This window comes from Aspergillus oryzae, chromosome 2, assembly GCF_000184455.2.
Source record: "Aspergillus oryzae RIB40 DNA, chromosome 2".
Lineage (NCBI taxonomy): Eukaryota > Fungi > Ascomycota > Eurotiomycetes > Eurotiales > Aspergillaceae > Aspergillus > Aspergillus oryzae.
Window position 1 is genome coordinate 448,038 of NC_036436.1, and position 12,243 is coordinate 460,280.

At 47.7% G+C, this 12,243-nt stretch overlaps 2 protein-coding genes across 2 annotated transcripts; one reads left to right on the top strand and one right to left on the bottom strand.

Moving 5' to 3' along the window:
• Positions 1 to 3,393: 3,393 nt before the first annotated feature.
• On the bottom strand, positions 3,394 to 5,456 carry AO090001000196 (alkene reductase; the record flags this gene model as incomplete). Its single annotated transcript, XM_023234422.1, has 4 exons — positions 3,394 to 3,726; positions 3,774 to 4,409; positions 4,494 to 4,723; positions 5,423 to 5,456. The coding sequence occupies 4 exons, from the start codon at positions 5,454 to 5,456 to the stop codon at positions 3,394 to 3,396; spliced, it is 1,233 nt and encodes a 410-aa protein (XP_023089550.1).
• Positions 5,457 to 7,063: 1,607 nt separating this feature from the next.
• AO090001000197 (uncharacterized protein) lies at positions 7,064 to 7,923 on the top strand (the record flags this gene model as incomplete). The annotated part of the gene is made up of 2 exons (XM_001818694.3): positions 7,064 to 7,500; positions 7,554 to 7,923. The coding sequence occupies 2 exons, from the start codon at positions 7,064 to 7,066 to the stop codon at positions 7,921 to 7,923; spliced, it is 807 nt and encodes a 268-aa protein (XP_001818746.3).
• Positions 7,924 to 12,243: the final 4,320 nt, after the last annotated feature.

The window sequence follows — 12,243 nt, forward strand, 5'->3', positions numbered from 1 at the left end:
GTATGGAAGGGCGGGAGGTTATAAACAATGAAGATGTCGAGTAGGAAATAGGATATTCTTAAAGATATTATATACTCCAGCCTGCATAGCACTTAACGTGGACTTCCAATTCTGAGCCAAAGGCACTAATCCCGTACAACAGACTTCCCTATTTCGCGTTAAGAGAACAGAGCAAACATACAAGGTACGGTCTTATCCGGGGAAGCGGATAGGTAATTCTTTTTGGAAACCCAGACGCTGCGATTTAGGGCCGTCGGCCCTTGAATCTGGTACCGAGCACAGACAGCAAAAGCTTCAGATAGGCGACGGTGGGGAAAATGAAAACTTCCTGAAACGGACAATGCTACGACCGAGAGCGAGACACTACCATGGTTTGGTATTTTGGTTTAATTGTGGGTGTCGGCCCACTTCGATCTTTGGGTCGGACTCTATTTGACTTCTGGGAACTGTCACGGTGATAACCAATGAAGAGATACTAGAATTGACTGTACCTTTTAGCGAATATGCAGGAAGGCTAGGGAAGTTACTTTCGAAGTAGTTGGTCGCGTTTTCATGGTACTATCTGCAGATCAAACCTTCTTATATTAGATGTCTGGTAGAGCGAACTTTCTGTCTCGCTTCTTTTTCTTCACAACCCGGCATTTAGGAACCTTTTTGATTCGGTAGGGATAGTCGGGTCTATTGACTTGAAAAGTGTTAATGTCAAACTGTCTGATATAGACTTCATCTATCGGGAAGTCCGAGGTCGTGATACCAGAATGCAGAAACAAAGTATACCTCCCCCATTAGAATGCACTTAAAATGGAACAAAGAATAGCCGTACGGCCTAATAAGGTTTGCGAAGATATGGAAGGTCCTTCCACTGGCTCTCTATTCGACAAGAAAGAAAAGCTCCAGAACGGTTCGCAGGATAAGCCTCCTTGTTTCGAAATACGAGTAACCTTGACCCTCTCTTCCCCACTCGGTACTTTTTGTCAGATGAATTCCGGGAAATAATTTATTTTATATTTATTTCTTCCCGTGGTGGATATGCCGCGTTAGTTACAGAGTACACGATGCGAATTGCGTGCATGGTAGTAATGAGGTTACCATGGGTCAGCTGAGTTTCATGTTTCTATGAGATCAACGAGGACGCAGAGGACCAAATGGACCCCTATCGCTTTAAATTACGAAAGGCTTGCGTACAATCAGAAAACGTCGATATGATGGTTTCACTAAATAGATGCTATCTCTGAATATCGACTGTTGCCCTGGATTCAATACGTGATTGTGAAGCAATCCAAATTTCGAGAAAGCCTCCTCTTGCCGTAGTCCGAGTCTCTTGTCGGATATCCCAAAATATGTCTCAGAAGGAAGTAACTTGAATCCATAACCCCGTATAGCACTGGTTATATATATCCATCGGGGGACCATTCGAGCTTGTAGAGAGATGAAGAATATGAGTTCCTTAATGAAAGGGGAAAGACAGTTTTTCGAGAAAGTTCTGTGCCATACCCTTCCGGTACTCTGTGAGTGAAATATTGAAGGTCCGTCACAACAGGGTTACCGTCATTGGAGGCGGTCATATCAGCGATGAATTCGGCTTGTATAAAGTGTTAAACATTCCCTAGGCATCTTGGCTGGCTTCGAGTGGCTTCCTCTCTCACAACGACAATGGCCTTGTCGGCTCTAGAGAGCATCTGGAGGTCAAGAGGACTATCTTCAAAGGCCCAAACGTCGAGACGGTGTTCTTTGTTCAAGTGGCCAACCAAAGCCTCCTTCACCTCTGGGGTCACAGCCCCTAGTTTGGGCGCATCGACGAGGGCGATAGACTTTGCAACGTCTTGGACTGGTGTATCCGCAGCATTGGCGCCGACATACCCGTGCAGATCAGCCTGTTGAACAATAGACCGGCCTGAGGCCCCAGGGAATTATCATCCTGCAAACCTTCCATTTCCAGCATGCGACAACGCAGTCTGAGTTTATCATTGCGGGCATCGTTATCATCGGTGATGGCAGGACCACTGGCAGTGGCGCCTGGCGGCTCAGAGTTGTTGCTCATGGCAGTATCACCATCCTCAGCTTATCCGCACTGATGACCTTCGTCATTCCCGTCAATCTATAGAATCGATGTGATAGCTTGAAGTGCTTGACCGTAGGCCATCAGGAAGCATTGTATATATACAGCTTCCTAACAGAGTCTCATCGCGTGGGATAGCGATAGGTGTCGTCTGACTCGCTTCTAGTTTGGATGCTCTATATGTGTAGTCCACAGGGCTTTGATCGCTCGGAGGTCGAGAGTAGTGCCTGAGTACGTGACGGAGTACTCGGCCAGTCTAGTCGTCACATGCGACCAAACATCCACCACGAAGAAGACGCAATTTCGGGAAGTTGAACGTAAGTTAGACTATCACACTTGGCGATATCTCCCTTCGTCGAGTTCGCAAAGTTTTGTCATAAACGTGCATGGGCGTAGCAATAGTGTCTAAGACCCTATGCATTGGAAGGGATGCGCTGTGGGGATCTGTCCTTGGTAACCCATCCAGTGAGAATGAGATGCAAACCGAACGGCTGCATCTCTATCCTAACTGCTGTTTCCCAGAGTGGTCATTCTAGTGCATGTTGGAACGACCCAAATCCATATAACCATTCACGAAGCTTAGAGCTTTCATGATGGTGTTCTATAGATGTGTGACACCATGGTCGGGGGATCGTTCCCCTTGACATTGAGTTCGTGTCACATGTATATAGAGGATGTATACATTCAAATGCTCGTGGGGCACTCCATTCTGGTTGGAGTCTGATTCGATTTCTAAATGGTTAGGGCATGCATAGTCTTGCTTAAGGTTGCATGAGTCCAGGTCTCATTTTTAAGACTCATGAGCCTGACCCACCATGTGGGTGCATGTGACATGAACCTCACTGCATTCTGGAGGGTATGAAAGAGTGAGGAATGAGCTTGTTATGAGAGGCTCAAAAAGGATCAAAATGATTGTATTGAGTTGATTAGAAATCTGTCCAGGACAGAGGTATGATGGGGGTTTAAATAAGCAAGGCTTCACAAAGGTGTGCAAGGAGCTCCAAGACTGTTTACGAAAGAACAAAGAACCCATGGCAGCATCACGTGTGTTGATCATGGATTATTTTTAGGGCATTTGCATTGTCATTAGTCAAGCTTACCTTGCGCACTGATGAAGTTGCTGGGGAGATCTACGCAGGTCTCGACCAAGCACAGCCCTATACCATCCTTATTCACTGTTCCATTAATGTTTATACAATTGAACGCGTATATACATCCGCTTGCAGCAAGAAGCACAAACAATGCAGGGTATCACCAAGTCAACAGGGTATACAGACCTAACTCTGCGTCCCCACTGCTCGAGAACAACAGGTCATTCAATCATAAACCAAAGATTACTGAGCTTCCGCAGGAGGATAGTCGACATAGCACACGGCATTATCCTCAAACGGCCCGTAGAACCGGCTACGCTCGTACGGCTTGAAGGGGATACCCTTCTTTAACCGCTGCACCAGATCCGGGTTACTGGTGAAGTACCGGCCATACAGCAGGGCATCATAGCGCTCCTCTTCCAAGACTCCCCAGGAGTTGGTTTGGTTCCACCCGCCGCCCGAGAAGAAGGGGGTGTCGCCGAAGATCTTGCGGAAGCTGGTGAGGTCCACATCAAGGAGACCCCAGCTGCGCAGGAAGTCATCTTTCTCTTCGTAGCTGAAGATTTGTTCGTAGCGCTACATCTCTTAGTACTAGTCGTCTAGCGACAGAGGATGACACTCACAGGTTCAATGAAGCTGACATACGACAGCTTGGGGTGGGCCTGCTTCAATGTCTGGCACAGGAAGGTCCAGGTTTCCACACGCTGCTCCCCGCGCGCTTGGTTGAACAATCCGAATGGTGAGAGACGAATGGCCAAGTTCTCCTCGCCCACCGTCTTTGCCAACTCGTCCATCAATTCGAGGACGAATTTGCATCGCTTTTCCGGCGACCCACCGTACTCATCCGTGCGCTTGTTAATGTTGGAGCTCAAAAATTGCTCAGGAAGGTATCCATTTCCACCGTGAAGTTCGACGCCATCGAACCCAATCTTCATAGCTGATTCGGCGGCTTGACAATAGTCCTGGATGGTCTGTTTGATGTGTGGGACGGTTAATTCGATCGGCGGGTGGTCCGCATAGCGGACAGGCTCTGTCGATCCCACGGGGGGATGAGAGTAACACTCCGTCGGCGAGTCCCAGACCGTAGCCGAGGCGGAGACGGCTGGGGATCCAGTCATTTGGGGGATGGTGGCACGGCCTGCATGCCACAGTTGAGCGAAGATGTAACCCCCTTGCTCATGGACTGCATCAACCACTCGTTTCCAGCCAGCGATCTGCTCTTCGGTGAACAGACCAGGAACCCCGGGCATTCCATTACTCTAGAAAGGCAGCGAATGTGTTACTTCCACTATCACTACCTATCGGCGGTGGGAGGCAGGTGCATAGCGTCTACTAGGGCATACCTCGAGTGAAGGCGGAATACCTTCCGAAATGATCAGCCCGCCGGGGGTCGCCCGCTGCCGATAGTACTCAACCATGAGATCCCCCGGATACCATGTCCGATTGGGATTCTCAGGGGTACTGGTGGCGTTCACTGGGACGCCTCGATTGCGGGTCATTGGCGCATGAACTACACGATGGCTAAGCTTGATTTTGCCATTGCTGATGTCCAGCGGCTGGAAGAGCTTGGAGCCTTCGCCTTCCAACTTGCGGATGGTCATGGTGGGGCACGAAGGATTTAAAAAAAGAAACAAGCAAAAGAGACGTCACAAAGTTTGACAGTAATAGGAAGGAGATATAGCAGAGATCCCTGTCAAAAGGGGAAGGAAGATAAAAGCAAAAGTGGAAGACAGAAGACGATGACAATGGAACGACCCAAATTTGAGCTACGACTGGATACTTATTTCTAGGGATTTTATTTGGCGACTGATAAGAAACCTCTCCGCCCCTTCGTTTGCAATGTCGATCGAGTCTCCTTTTCTTGCTCTCTAACGGCTTATGACCAAAATGGGTTGACAGATGGACCCGGACATTGTTTGGGACTCCAATGAGAGGCGATGACACTATGGGCCCACGGGTTGAACCTTCGAAGACGAAGAGACTTCCGAGGCAGCACTGTACTATCATAGGCTAGTATGTCGACCAAGGCTCTCTGAGGCCCAATCACGTCAACTGGGCTGGTCACGGTGATGTTTAGAGGAGGGCTCTAGTGACCCTGGTGTCGCGCCAGCCAAGTTTTTTAATGCCATGTTGACGGTGGAACAACAACAACAACCGAGGGATCATTAAGAGTTATACACCAAATACTTTGGGCGGCACAATATCCGGGCGTAATCAAAACAGCACGGCATTTGTCATAGGCCGAGAGAGAAGGCAGAGAAAGAGTACTAACTTCGAAGTAGGGGAGGAAAAACCTTGACTGGCATGTCGCGTGTGCTCCACCCGAGACAAAGTTAAAGTGAGACCAGAAAATTCCCTTAGTGTTGGTCGGTTAGGGTTAGCCACTGAACCACATTTGCCAGCTTCATTTCCACTGAACAGCCGACAGCACCAATGGCAGCTTATCCCTTATTCTGTTTGGATCTTGGGTCTTACCAACGGTCGTGGTGTCATTCTCGCTGATCCCTGCGTTTTTCTCTCGCTGTTCTTTGCATCCCTATCTTGCATAGTTTCACGATAGTAGCAGACAACATTTCTAATAGCGCTGGATATAGCGATGTGGTACTAGTTAAAATAACTCATCCACCGGATAGGCAAGCCAATGCACGAATTACCTAGTTGAACTCGTGGAGTAGTGGCGTGTGCGCCATCTGAAATTTCTTGTATGCTTGCGAGGACCACTTAGTCTAATACTACCATCACCTATTCTAACGAAATCGAAATCGACTATACCCAGTCTGCTAAACCCCAAGGAGGTAAAAGGGGGAAAATGGAATTCAACCCGTACCAGACTGCTGGTCTTGCTGTCGCTGCAGTATTAGTGGGAAATAGGCGCCCCACCGGCCCCATGGTTTTGCCTAATTGACACAACAGTCTTGCCCTTCCGCCGACAGTCAACGTAGTATTCGATGGAGTTCAGTGAAACAACCGTGGTTCGGCGTCTATCATTTTCCCTTCGAAGGTCGTCTGCCGGTGTCTTCCGGGGAAGTTGATGCACCTATCAAGATCGATCTGGTTGTACATCCCCATTTCGCCTCCTGCCGAGACTAGGTAGATTTTTCCAATGCAGCACGGTGGCGGGTCTTCAACCACACCTTAACAGTTAGTATTCCGGAGGTTCACAAGCATTTCCCGAATATTTGTTACTCCGTACGAACGCTTGGACGCCTCCCCCCAGCGTGGCCTATCAGAGCGGGACATTTCATGCAGGAGAACGATCGATGGAGTCGCTCCTCTTGCTCTTGGTTAAGGGCCATCGATATATTGTGGACTCGCCCACATTGAATCACTTCTGTTCTTCTTTCCTCTCCATTTGAGCCTCCATAATGCTCCATTGTTGGCATCGACAATGACAGAAACGCTTCCTGGGTCTTCCCTGAATACGATTAATCTCGTTACACAATGTTTGTGCATTCCGATCGTCACCATCTTCGTGGCGACGCGGTTTGGCATCCGCTTTTGGTATAAGCAGTTCGTTGTCGTCGAAGATGGTATGTGCGATTTGCAATTCGTGAAACCCCACGGTTACTGACTTGACTTGAATCTAGTATTCTGCTTTCTAGCATGGGCAAGTACCCAAATGTCATACGGAGAAGGCATCCATTAACCGTTCCCAGATTTTGTTCATGGCATACTGCGGTATTGCCATTGTCGGTAAGTCGGCATCTTCCATCGGTATGCCATGATTCACAAAACTAACGATAGCATCAGTGGGCCGATACGGCGGTGGTGTAAATTATCTAGAAGTCCCGGGGGACATGCAGGTTGCTTTTCGAAAGGTATTCCACGCCGCAATCATGGAACGACGTTGGGCCATGCTGACCTTGACTCGACTACTTAGTTCTGCTACGTCGCGACAGTCTTCTACTGCCCCATGAGTCTTTTCGTGAAATATGCCTTGCTGTCCATCTTGATTCGGATCTTCTCGCCATACCGGGGCCGCATCATGTTCATCTATGTTCTCCTCGGATGCCTGACCATCTACTACATCATCGCTGAAATTGTCAAAATCCGCATGTGCGACCCTGTCCCGGCATACTGGACGGGCGAACCGGCCAACTGTCTCGATCAACGAGCTGCCTTGATTGCCGACTCGGTTATTAGCGTCGTTACCGATATTATGATCCTGGTCCTGCCGTTGCCGCTGACCTGGTCGCTACAAATGTCGCGGAGCAAGAAGCTCCGAGTCATCGGCATGTTGTCCGCGGGAGGACTCGCCACGGCCTTCAGTGTATACCGACTGATCCTGGTTTTGAAAGACGGCAGTTCGCCCAATGCGACAGTAATGTTTATGTGTGTGATTCTTTCAGGGTACGTCTCCACAATTTTAGTATTCCATCCGAGCGAAATTAACATTCTACTAGTAACGCGGAAGGAGGAGTCGGCCTCATCTGCGCCTGTCTCCCGACGATGAATATCTTGATCAACAAAATCCGCAAAGCCGGCTACAGCTACGGCTCGAACAAGTACTACCGGGACGAGTCGTCGATGCACCTCAGCAAAATGAAAGGCGCCAACGCCAAGGGATTCTCCACCATCGGATCGAAGACTTCCAGAACCGAGCCCGAGTTTGGCACCGACCAGAGCCATCTGATTTCGTACGCAGGAGCAGTAGACATGAACGCCACCGGTGATGGCGGAATCCATAAGACCGTTGACGTATCGCAAACAGTGGAGGTGTTGTCTGGAGAAGCGTCCTCGAGCCATTCCGACGACCATCATATGCGGTTTTAGCGCGGCTCCCTTCTTTTTCTTTATTTATTTTTTTTTTCTTTCGTTCTATAATAGATATCCTTGGTGGGGCATTTTGTACGCATATTCGACTTACTTTCCCCATTTTCTTTTCCATTTTCTTTTCTTTTGTGGAGCTTTTTACAGGATTTCTTACAGGTCCAAAGCTTGATACCTTCGATTGGGCTTCCAGAGGCCTCGTGATGTCATTTTGGATGTGTCTAATGTTTATAAACACATCCCCTCAGTACAAATAGAGATACGATTATGATATATCACTTTTTGCCCCTCGGGATGGAGGCAAAAGATCTTCATGAACAGGATTGCCGAGCCGAAGGACACCGAATCTTCAGAACAAATCTGCATAATCCAGCCCCCAAATGCACCAGAATAAAATCCCCCAAGAAAAAGAAAGAAAAAAGAAGAATCGCTCCATAAGATCGCCACGCGAACAGACCTCTCGATCTCAAAAAACAAACACATATGACCCCCAATGGCCCCCAAAACCAGTCGACTATGCAGGACGAAGGATGATCTAGCGACGAAGATCATCAGCGGTGGAGCTTATTCGGCATGCGACGCAATTGATTGCACGCCATGTGGCAATCATTCGAGAAAACTTTTATTATCATTATTAAAATTAAAGGTATTAATTCGCAATTTATTCCGTACTTTAATATACAAGCAATATCCGGCCTCTTCGTGAGAAAGACGGCATGTTCAGTTCGGGTCTCCACTTTTTTGTTGGCGAGACGACGTGGAAACGGAGAACTTGTTCTTCGGAACTCCGCGGTTCATTCCGCCTGATCCACGTACGTACGACTTTCGACATTTTGCATTTGTCTTGATGTCATTGACAGTTGGGATTTCTTTCTGGGCCCCCGGGGGGTGTCCGCGGAGGACCTTTGAGTAAGGTCTAGAACGGAGACAGGAGGACCTCCGAGTAAGACCTAATCTGAGATTCGATTGTGGTTGTCGCCTGTTGGGGTTGCCACCACGGCCATTATGTGATGATTCTTACGCATACAGTAGTCTTGGGTATTTACTTCTGTTACGCATGGAATCATATGAACGACAGATCCGGATTTCAACAGCCCTAACTAAACTAGTGGGTGGTGTCATTTGTTACGGCGCTTGCATCGTGTCCCTGGCGGTCTTTCTTCGGGCCTGGGTCGGTGGGTCTGGTCGCCTCGTATTTGTTTTGGGAGTGTTCTGGATTCTCGTTACAATTATTAATATTATTCAATGTATTCAATTTATTTAATACTATGAGTATCAGACAATCAAGGGAAAAACTCAATCTGTGAAGTGTGACTAGTTAACAATAGTGCAGATAGTGGCTGCCCGAGGAGATATGCTGGACAGAGTTCATCTAGAATCCACGATGAAGGTTAACTATGGCAGGGATTGTGTAGGTTGAAATTCGGCCCTAGAAAGCTGATCAGCTTGGCATTGGGAATATTGCATATTCTTAATTGATTCAATTAATTACTGGGTTTCTTCATACTATTAAGATCTGCCCTTATAAATCTCCTAGTCTGATCGTCGACGCATTCCGAATACGAGGCCTGATTAATGATTAATGATCCTTTCGATAAGTCAGATGCTTGACCTGATCGCCGACTATGTATTGTCGATCTCCTCCTAGAGCAAGAATATACTAGTTCATGCTAGTATCACTTATGAGACTGAGCGCTTTGACAAATGCTAGTCTACATAGTACACAGTACATACGGAGCTAACGAATACTCCGTGCTAGTACATGATCTGGTGGGGTTATACAGGGTCGAAAAAGGAACTACTACTGAGTTGAGATAGCGTTTGCTTGGACCCTGGCGCTTGGGCGGTTTGGGTCTCGAGTGCTGGCAGTAGTGTTTGGGATGTGGTTGGACTAATTAGTGTTGTCAAGTGGTGCATCACGGCCAAACGCCAGCTCGAGGATTGTCAACTTGCGAACGGCGTTTGCCGCTGGGCCAGACCATGAAGAGCGGTGATATTTAGTTTCCCTTATTGAAACTGTTGAGACTGACGTGCGCACGGGCCCTGTCACTTTACCACGCCTGCAATGATACAATAAGCTGTTCTTAGAGCAACATGTTGGATTGTGTGGAGCCTAGTTCTTTCTGAATCACAGCCTGGCTAACCTCCATCCAGACTGGTTTAGGGATTCGTACAATGTTATTCCCTCAGAGAGACAGTGAAAGGCAGACCTCGAGATGGTATGACATGCACAAGCTACGTAAGCACTACGTTGGAGTTTGTGCGATGGCAAACAATCATTGTCACCCCGATCATGACAACCGGGAGATCAAAGTGACACCAATCCATACGCCAAGACTCGCTGTTGGTAGCAATAACGGTCGAGAAATCTCTATGGCAGGGTACGGTGACTCTATGAGCCACCGTGGAACAAGGCGAAGGCTCGAGGCACCTTACTACTTGTTTTCACGGCAAGAGGCTCTTACAATTAGTGATCTTATGACTCTGATGCAACAGTCGATGTCACATCGAGTCACCTCGGAACTACGATACCAGCACACAAATAGAGAAATGCATCCTCCTGGTGGGGTTTCTACGTGCTAATGATATCCTAACAATACACCTTTTCTATCAACTAGAGGTATAGTACAATTGCATTATGTCTTCGGTTCAAAGCTTCCCTGAAATCCACAATGGCTTGTTTGTTGCCCCCCTGCCTATGATTGACTATGCATGCCTCGAAGCGAAAGATACTGAAGAAACCCAGCGACTTCTGGATGCTTGCAAAACTCATGGATTCTTCTACCTGAATCTCAAGAATAGTGGGACAATCCTAGATGACTGGCAACAGGTTCTTCGCATCATGGAGACATACTTCAGTCAGGATCTGATGACAAAGATGGAAGATGACCGTCACAGTGATACCTACGGGTAAGCTGGGCCATGGGCAATCTAATTCTTGAATTAACAGAAGCAGCTATGAGCCTTGCGGAACTTCGGCAGGGGCCATTCATGGTACACTGGACTTCTACGAGACCTTGAAGGTGAGCATTCACACCGAAAGAAGCCTTATACAGAAGGCTAATATAATGCAGATTGCCCGCTCCGAAATGTACGGAAAGGCACCATCCCTCCCCCAAGCCGCCAAAGACAATCTCGAGCTGTTTGACCGCTTCCTCCGAGCCTGCGATACGATCACCACGACAATTCTCGCCCGACTTTCCGATCTCTTCAATCTGATCCCCGGTTCACGCTTCGAAGACAAACATCGTCCAGGAGGAAAATCACGAAGTACGCTGACCCTCTTCCGATACCCAAAGCAAGAAACGCAAGATAACAAGGTCGGCCACAATAAACACACCGACATCGGAACCCTCACACTTCTCTTTAGTGAGCAATGGGGCCTGCAGGTGCTATCGCCTGAAACATCGGAGTGGAATTTTGTCGCCCCGATGCAAGACCATGCTGTTGTTAATGTCGGGGACTCGTTGCGGTTTCTCTCTGGCAATGTACTCAAGTCATGCGTTCATCGGGTTGCGCCGCCGAATGTGTCTGGTCGGCAGGAGGAGCATCGGTATAGTATTGCGTATTTCCTGAGAGCGGAGGATGTAGTGCAGTATAAGGATAGTAAGGGTCGGGTGATCAGTGCGAGAGATTGGCATGATGAGAAATATGGTGTGTTTCGGTTGAGCCATGATGAGTCTAATAGCGATAGGATCTTGACTGGGGGGATGGAGAAGGGTGAAGAATTCATTGTTTCTTGATATTTTTCGAAAGGAGTTAGATGCATTTTGCTCTTCCGCGAGTTAATTGTGATCATTGAAAGTTCGAAATCATGCTTTGGCGTTTTATGGGCCATGGCTTCATGCAAAACATGGTGGCTCAGGCCAAGTTGCTTGATCCGTAATGAGTGGTTGTTCTGCAAAATGGTTGTTCAGTTACCTTCATACTGACACCATCAATGCACTTAATTTTGCCATATCTCTTGTCCAAAAGGAAATTCGCTCTGATAACTTCCTCAGAGGAGATCGCATATTCCAGACCTAATCAGCGTATATCCTGGAATTGTTGACTGCTCCTCTCATTTGATGATATCAATGCTCTGCACCAAGTTAAAATAAAGTGTATCCCATTGGAGGTACTCAGGTAATACGAAAGATTGATTTAGTAAGACCTACATACCACATACCGTGCACAGTTAAAAGTCCCTGGCGAGATAAACTATAAAATAGGGTGAATTAAAGTGTTCCCGATTGACGAGTAACATTCCGCATTCCGATCGATCTGATGATATCCATAAGGCTGATCAGGAACCAAGGAACCACTAAGCCCTAAGATTGAATA